General features: G+C 40.8%; 1 protein-coding gene across 2 annotated transcripts in view; it reads left to right on the top strand.

Annotated features, from left to right (window-relative positions):
- Window positions 1-1,951: 1,951 nt before the first annotated feature.
- Window positions 1,952-9,322, top strand: part of LOC102784822 (partitioning defective 3 homolog B-like) — a 214,020-nt gene continuing 206,649 nt past the window's right edge. For both annotated transcript variants that reach the window (XM_087830172.1, XM_087830171.1), the window contains exon 1: window positions 1,952-3,029. In XM_087830172.1, the coding sequence (XP_087686298.1) occupies window positions 2,913-3,029 (117 nt within the window). In that variant the 5' untranslated portion in view covers window positions 1,952-2,912. The remainder of the gene's footprint in view (window positions 3,030-9,322) is intronic.

The raw sequence follows: 9,322 nt of genomic DNA, 5'->3' as shown, positions 1-9,322 counted from the left end.
GTTACGCTCGAGAACAGAAACATCTAAAAGAGCCTGATAAGATTCAAGTGTTCTGAAAAACACAATGTTTTTGGACAGATGAAACCTGGTTCATTTGAATGAGAATGATGGATGAATTCTGACGTGTGCAGGACTACTCTCTGCCCAGATTCAGCCAAAATACTGCAAAACGGATCAGATTAGCATCTGCAGCAGGACAAACCAAACATCTTTAGATTACTTACTTACTGCTCAAACATCCAGTCTAGTTAACTTTATCACCTCTGGCAAGGCGGTTATGTGTGTCATGATATCTGCATACGTGACAGCTCAAAAAGTTTTGAATGAATTCTGATAAAACTTTGTAGGGCTGTAGATTAACAAACCATAAAAATTTACTTACGTCCACCAAGGTCAGCGTACTTAGAAACTATGACTTTTACAAGTGTGGTGTTTCTTATCAACACATATAAAGTGACGTATGAAGATTTACATGATGTCAAAATTGACCTCTGACCTCACCCCAACTGGTCTCAGCAGATGGCCCCCGCCCCTCCCTGAGCCTGGTTCTGCTGGAGGTTTCTTCCTGTTAAAAGGAAGTTTTTCCTTCCCACTGTCGCCAAAGTGCTTGCTCATAGGGGGTCATGTGATTCTTGGGTTTTTCTCTGTATGTATTATTGTAGCGTCTACCTTATAATATAAAGCGCCTTGAGGCGACTGATGTTGTGATTTGGCGCTGTATAAATAAAATTGAATTGATCTGAATGCTTCCAAGTCAGTAGACTGAAGGTCAAAGTGATAATAATGGTATATAGAGCTATTTAAAACAATGTTTTTTCAGATATCAGTTTAAAATCACTCACTCATACTTTTATGTCTTTACGAGGAGAGACCCCCACTCATATCATCGAGCTTCTTCACCCTTGCTCTCCAAACTGGATCCTTAGATCCACTGATGGTGGCCTTCTGGCTATTCCACAGATGCCCTTTCCAAACCCTAGCAGCGAAACTGTGAAACAGTTTACCTCCCACTCTACGCACCGTGGACTCTGTGGCTTCTTTTAAAAAACAGTTGAAAACTCAAATATTTAGATGGGCATTTGGGTAAAGTTCTTGTGTAATATGTTGTTTTGTCTGATATGTTTTTATATTACCTGTAAAGCACTTTGTCTTAAAAAAGTGCTGTATAAATGAATTTTACTTACTTACTTCTTACTGCTATTGTTTGTATTGACAACATATAGGCATATAGGGAATAATACAGTATATATGTGGATTCTAAGTATCACGTTACCTTGAACCTCTGACCTCTCCTTTAAGGTCAAATAAAGTCAAACTTTCATAAATTTTGTTTTATCTTTAAAGCGATGCTAAAAGTCTAATGTGTTTGTTTATACTGCCAACATTCAGGAAATGATAGTGGTATATGAGGATTCTCAATATCACATTGTAGTGCATCCAGATATCATGTCACATTTGACCTTTCCTTTACATTTCACAGCTGACTCCAACGGTGTGTTATACCTTTAAAGAAAGTATTGTTAAGAGAAAGAGAAGCCGAGTTAGTTAAAAATAAACTGTACGATAACACCATATAATAAGCTCAAGTTTTTCATGTCCAGTTACTACAAATCAATACCTATTATCGATTACCTGCTCCTACATAATGTTTGAGTAATCAAAGTAAAGATCTGTCCTGTAAAAGTAAATACTGCAGAGAGCGAGCTGCCAGTAGGCTTGTGCTCTTGTTGTTATCATTATTGGGTTCATAAAAAAAGCAGTAATGTGAGTGACGCCAGCATCAGAGAAAGCAGAAACCTGCAGGTTAGCAGTCTGCTGCTCTAACATCTGGTCTGGTTAACTCGTTAATATAAGTTGACCATCCTAACACTACAGGCTAGAACCGAGAATCTGGATCCATGTGCATTACTCCCAGCTGCAGCATTAATTGGAGCACTTCCCCTTTAAGAAAGTGAACAGCGTGAAGCGGTGGAGGAGCTGGTCAGGAACTGGTCAGGAGCGGTCGGCAGTGAAGGAATCTCAAAACTTTTCCAAAACATAGTTTTACTGCTCCGTTACCTGCTCCAGTACAGGCCCAGTTTACCGCCGAATATGAAAACTGCGTCCCCGTCTTATTATCGTGCCTGTCCGGGATGTAGTGGATGCAAGTGACGGCTTGGAAAAAAGGAAAGTTGGGAGAGGGAAAACTTGTGGAATGATGCCCGACCGACTGCATCCCTCCCTCCAAAGTTCAGCTAAGGTTGCTAACGTTAGCTAGCGAAGGAACCAGCTTCGGCTAGCTGTTATGTGAAAGTTTGGATAAACTTTTGTCTTAGTGGTAAAACACGTAGAAACACGGCATCTGTGATAGTGGAGGAAGCGTTTGGAGATTGGAGAGCTGTGACAGACTGAAAGCGTCCACCCCGGGTTTGTTATCATAGCCGGGGCTAGTGCAGCTAGCTGATACACGGCTAACTTTATTACAAGTTAACTACAGTTAAGCCGCCGTGAGGCATGACAGGACACACCGCTCAGCTCCATCGCGCAAACAGTGCAGTAGTTTAACGCTTCAGGAAGCTGTGTTCAGACCTGCTGAGTGGTATCCTTAGCTATGCTTGAGGAGACGAGAAGAGGAGCGACAGCCATGGTTACCTTTGCATGTGAAGGCGGCTGGATGTAAGATCACAAAATGACTCTTATGCCCGTGGAGAGTTCTGGAAAGCAGTTTGGGTTTTAGAAATCTAACTTTTATTTGGATGCAGCTGTGTTCAAGCCACCTACTGCCAGTACTGTATTTTTACATTTTTGGTATTTGATGACATCCTTGCCTTCTTGTCAAGTCTTTCCGGGAGGCCTTCCTGCATTGTTATGAACATTGCTCATCATCTGCATCCAGAGGGCTCGGATCTGGGATAAAGTGGAGAGCAGCCATCATGAAGGTGACAGTGACATTTGGGCAGACAGGTGTGGTGGTGCCATGCAAGGAGGGATGGACCGTGAGGGACCTCATCCAGCAAGCCACGCAGAGATACAGAAAACTCCTGGAGCAGGTACTGCAGAGAAGTTTGCAAAGCACCTGTCTTTACAATTACGCCTGATAGCAGTCTTGGCACGAGAAGTGACTCTTTTATTCAACACATTAAACGCAGCACATCTTTACACTGTGACTGTGGCAAAAATCGCAGCTGCAGAAAAATATGTTTTTGTCAGTGATACCCCATAGAGCGAGCGCTCTGCTTGGGAAAAATGAACAAAAAGCATGAACAAATGCAGCCTTATCTCTCTCCGAGTCCATCTCACCCTTGAGCTGTCAGTTAGCTCCATTATTTATTGTAAGAAGTAGTTCTGTAATAATGTGTTAAGATTTTCATGAACTCCGAGACAGATAAGTTTTTATGAAACAGCACTTTCATAACATTTGAGGTTTTCCCCCTGAAGTCATGAAAGAATAATCGAGAGCTCAGTCATTTTTATATCATGAAAGGACCATATGATTTTCACATCTAAAAGTCTTGGGAAATTAGACAAAGCCATGGAGGTCCGGTTTTCCATAATTGCTGTATAAAAAATTAAAAGCATATCTGATATGAATTGTGATGGTCCAGACAGGAGCAGGAGCGAGTTATTTCCAATTTAGTTGTGAGTGTAAAATGCAAATGACTCCGTCTTGTGATTCCTTTATGACTGCTGTTGATTCCCGGCGCTGCTCTCAGGGCAGGAACCCCATGACCCCCATCACACAACCAAATCTTCTCAGTGACTTGCTTCATATTGGGTCTATTATTCAAAAGGCACAGCAGTCATATGGATGGATCGTCTCAGCTGCGACTGAGGGAGAGATGTCGAAGGTGTGTGTGTGTGTGGGTTTATATGAGAGAGTGCTAGAGATGCCGTCCTGTTTTTCTTGCTCCCTTTTTTTCCTTTTTAATCCGCTTCCACCTGTCCGTATATTACCCCTCACCACACAACCCTCCTGTGTGTTTTGCCCCCTTCATCATATTTATCATTCTTATCCTTTACACAAATAAATCTCCTGTTCACCTTGTATATTGCTGTGCACCTGGCTCAAGCCGTCGTGTCCCTTTTGTTTAAACTGTTCTTCCTCATTGAACACTTCCTCCCTCACATGCAGCTCTTCTTCATAAGATACCCCCATTCCAGCTAGAACTAGAAGGGTATGGATAGAGAAACTGTCACCATCTTCAGCTCAGAAAATGGAAGCTATGATGATGACTACCTCTAGAACTAAATGAGTCTGAAGAAAAGATTCGTGCGGCTACATGCCTTGAATAAATCAAAGAAAGGGCCTATTTTCATTTTCACAGTAAAGATCAGTTTACACTGTTTTGACTGTAGTTTGTTTGCTCTTAAGCGTGAGGTGTGGTACTGTCTCGAATCCCCGCTGCAGCGAGTGATGTTGTGTCTCCATTAGCTCTGCTATCATGAGTCTGATTGAGCCGATCATGCTGGCATTAGAGTCAATAAATCTTAGACAACAGTTCACTGAAGAACTGACTCTCAAGTCTCCTTTTAGTAGCTCTGACTTATTAAAAGGCAGCTTTGTTTTAATAATAAAACTGTTATTTGCTATTTGCTTTATAAAGGCATCATCCTTGTGGATGGATGCTGTGTTTCTCAGACCTGTCACAGCAGTTGAGGTCTGCTTTGCTGTAGTTACATATCAGGGAAGGTGGACTGCAGGCTGCAGCATAGATCTAACGCGGTGCTATGAAGCTAGAGCAGGAACATCTGAGGTGTCCTGCTCTGTTGCTTTGGTCTGTTAGTGTTTAAAGTCTTTGTTTGGTGTCAATTAAATTCTTTGCTAAGAACATGCTCGCTCTGTGTGTTTTGGCCTGCTCGTCTCTTCTTCCTCTGTTTTCTTTCCCTTTTCCCGCTGTCTCCCACACCTTTGTCAGCAAGTCTCAGTCTCTCCTCCTCTTTCCACCTTCGCTCTGCACTTTGTACTCTCAAATGGTTTTAGCCCTTTTTCCTCTTAATCATTTTTACAGTAATTGTCCTGTTGCTTGTCTTCATTTTTTCAACCCTCCCTTTCAGAACTTTTGACATCAGACTCCAGTTCTGCTTCTTGGGGGATGGTGAATTTGTAGTCTCCTTTTCTTCTTCCTAAGTATTTTCTCTGTGTGTGTGTTTTTCTGACTTTCTTGTCGTCACTCAGTCATTTTTCTGCAACACTAATCTCTTGTAGCCGTATAATTATGGCTGTTAGCGTGTTTCGGGATTAAAAATCTAGGATATATGTGTGTGTTGTACAGTGGTCCAGTCCCTAATTCTCCCTCCCAGTGCCAGGCAAATCATATTTTTATGTCACAGAGACTGCTAGCTTTCTGTCTGTCTCTTTCCCCTTCCCCCCTATCTGCTTCACTCTACTTAGAGAGTATGCTGCTTGGATTAAAAGCGTTTTATTATCTTGTGTTCCTGCATGCACTGTAGCTAACTGATACTGGCAGTACTATTTATCAGCTGCTTTGTTAGGTGTTCCCACAGTGGTGCTTAAGAGGAGCTAATGCACAGCACAGACATTAGCGCTGCATTTGAGCGATCTCAAAAAGAGTTGTGCTTCATGAAATGTAGTTTTAAGGTGAGCTTCTGAGAGGATTTAATTCCTGTTTGTGATCATTTTAGTTTCACATTTATCTCTGAATTAAAACTCCCACAGAGAGGATGGAAGAAACAAAAGGCTTCGATATGGCTGCTTTTTATTTGAAACTGCTGTTATTTACACATTAAAGGTCTTTTTCTAACTTTTTCTAATTCCTTTAAAGCTCTTTTTAGAGATAAGGCAGGTCTCGCATCACTAAGTACCTAATTTAGCTTGGTTAACACGTTTTAGGATGTGGATTTAGAACTCGTTCACCACACTGATGCTAAGCCATAAATTCTGTTTTTATTATTATTTTGGGGGCTTTTATTAGTTTTTTTTTTTTTTAGTGAAGAGAAGGAGAGTGGGGAAGACACGCTGCAAACGGCATTGGGTCAGAATCAAGTCTGGGTTGCTGCGATTGGTCTTGTGGTCGGCTCTTCAAAAACATAACCATTTTACAAATTGTATATTCAGTAGAGAGTGTGTAATATCACTCATTTTGGAGTTATATGTGAAAAAACAATATAGGCGCTTGTACACAGATAAGTGTAGGAGGGACATTCCTCCCCTTTGTCTCCAGTGAAACTAAGATTGTAGACTCACTTCTCACCCACCCTGTGAATGCATAGTTTCACGAAATGAGTAAAGAAAAGCACAGAATGAAGGGCATTAGATAAAAAACGCTGTGTGGAACCCATACGTTATAATTACAGGAGCTGCTCGGTCATCGTGAACCATCTCATGAAGCTCCTGGTGCACAGACTTGGTGCTGATGATAATACCAGATGATGTTTGAACATAGCTGATTGTTGAATATTTGGAAGGGGTGAAAACTCACAGACTGACTTGTTACAGTAACAGACTTGGAACTGCTGAGCTCTTTAGAATCAGCCTGCTTTTGACTGATATTACACACCTGTGGCAACAGGACTGAAAACAACAGACATCTTATATTAAGAAGTGCGAACTGGTTCTTTTATCCCTATAGTGTAGATACATTGTTTATCATGTTTAGTGAATAGTTTCCCCCCTTTCTTTCTGGCCTGATCTGTTTGCTGTTTGTTGCCCACTTCCTGATTTCTGAGTTTTTTGCACCTAAATGTTACTGAGCTTCAAATAAATTTTAATAATAGACAACAACAATCTGAGTAAATACAAAATGCAGTATTTAAACAATAACACACCTGCCCCGTGTGAAAAACTAATTTCCCCCTAAACCTAATAATTGGTTGTGTCTCTCTTGGCAGGAGGACACACAGTTATGTGTTTATGAGTCTTTCACGTTGTTTTGGAGGAGTTCTGGTCAACTGTTCTTTACAGAATTGTTGTAATTCTGCTACATTGGAGGGTTTTCCAGCATGAATGACCAGTTTGAGGTCACGCCAAAATATCTGAGTCTGATTGAAACCACTACAGAACAGCCCCTGACCATCACACCACCACCACCACCATGTTTGACTGTTGCTCTGTTCTTTTTATGAAATGCATAATGGGACTCAAACCTTCCAGAAAGTTCATCTTTTGTTCCCGTAAGTCCGCAGAATATTTTCCCAGAAGTCTTGTGGATCATCCAGATGTTTTTTTTGGCAGATGTGAGACGAGCCTTGGTGCTCTTTTTGGTCAGCATTGGTTTTCTCTTTGAACTCTCCAGTTTCGCCCAGTCTCTTTCTTACTTATTGTTGAGTCATGAACTCTGACCTTGACTAAGGCAAGCGAGGCCTACAGTTCTTTACATGTTGTTCTGGTTCTTCTGTGACCTACTGGGTGAGTCGTTGATGCGCTCTTTGAATAATGTTGGCAGGCCAGCCACTCCTGTGAAGCCTCGGACCGATCACAGCGATGACGCTGACTTAGTTTATCAGGCGTTTCTTTAGATTGTGTCACGATGTGTTGATTTTTGAGATCTATTTAAGTCATTTGTGGCAGTAATCGGGCACGGCTGCTGAAATTGAAGTGTGGTTAATCACAGTTAATTTGGGAGAAATTATTTCCCGCACTGGGCAGGGAGGTTTGGATAACTTTATTCCCTTAAGAAGTGAAATCAGCATTTAAAAAAAGGTGTTTTGTATTTACTCTGATTATCTTTGTGTAATATTAAAAATAGTTTGCCAGTGTATGCCTAGTAAGTATTTTTACCATTCCAATAGTAACCATTTATTATAGTTAAAACATTTTTCATAGGCTTAGCGCAGTGTGAATGGCTCTGATCCTGACAGTACTGGTTAGCTGTAGCACGCCTTTAGGACACTCATGTAGATAAAGTGTATCTCATTTAGCTTTTAAGAGAAAAGCACAGATTAGTCAATTAGTCTGTAAGTTTTTATTGAGCAGATATTAGATTAATTGTCATTCACTTCACTCAATATATCAGTGATCTGAGAGCGCTGTGATCTTTAGTTATTTATCAGAGCAAACAAGCCTGCCGACAGCTGCAGCATAATATAGAGCTATCACTGTTGATGGATGATCATAGAGGGCTAGCACAAATTATGGAAGGGAAGCACCGAGCATGACCGTATCAAGGGAAAAAAATAGTGATATGCAGGGTTTTTGTAGAGCGTTGGCTGTGAGGAGATTAATAAACCATCTGAAGAAATCAGAACAAAAGCATTTGAAGATGGGGGAGGGATGAAGGCGGAGGTTGTTTTTTGTGGGGAGTTGCCAGAAAGTTATCAGCCTAATTGCCTTTGGCCAAACAGACACGTGTGCGACTGTGTGTTTATGAGTCCCAGTACAAGTGAAATGCAGGTGGTGTTGCCTGTATAATCCAGAAAAATGACACTCAGCATTCTGTAATCATGTCAGAGTTTCAAAATAAAAAGCAGATCCCCGCCATGGGAAAAGTACGTTTATTGTTTCGTTTATTAGAAACATAGGTTCCACGTTTGATGCCAATACGCACATCCTGCTCAGGAGAGATCGGTTTTCTTTAACTGAACAGCCAGAATGCATGAATGGGACTTTATCTAGAAAACACTGATATGACCTTTAGGGCAAACTTTACTGGAGATTGCAGCTTTATTATGTCTCTCTAAACCCTCTATAATATCTCCATTGCCATGGCCAAATTATGCGAATTGGTTTAAATAATTTCTGTGACATTGGAAAACATAATGAAACATTTTGAGTCCTCTAAATTCTTTCATCATTATTCCAAACACTGATGCCGTGCTTCTCTTTCTGCTAATTATACCAGGGCAGTAATGGGCACAAGCAGGCTGTCCTTGTCCTACTAAAACAGAGACAGTGTTGGGACACTCGCATTTTGGAGGCCAAACAAATATAATGGACAACACTGACCGGCTTTTCATATCGAGAGAAGTTTTCTTTTTATTTTCTGAACAAAGTGAGCAAACGGTGAACAATGAAATTTAATCAGTAATATTTGATATTTGATATTTGTCCTTGAACCGTATAATTTACAAAGAATAAAACAAACACAAATATTAATAACTGTTCCTTTTATCTGTGGAGCCCTGTGCGGTGTGTGGATAATAAAACATGATTGGACACTTCAAAGGTTCAGAGCTGTCACTGGGGTTTTTTTGTCTTTTATATACCCTGCTCATCGTAGATTGATAGCAACAAATTCTTCTGGCACAACTTCACCACCATCACCAGCTTCACTTAATAAAGCTGTTCCCTATTGCTGGAATCTTCACGTCATGTAAAATGAAGTAAACAGTTGAATTATAAAGAATCTAACCAAAGCGAGCATGTGTAGTAATGGGAAAAAGAAAA

The sequence above is a fragment of the Neolamprologus brichardi genome, chromosome 16 (genome assembly GCF_056152115.1).
Source record: "Neolamprologus brichardi isolate AB-2024 chromosome 16, ASM5615211v1, whole genome shotgun sequence".
Lineage (NCBI taxonomy): Eukaryota > Metazoa > Chordata > Actinopteri > Cichliformes > Cichlidae > Neolamprologus > Neolamprologus brichardi.
The sequence above is the reverse complement of the archived record's forward strand: the minus strand, read 5'-3'. Positions and strand labels throughout refer to the sequence as shown.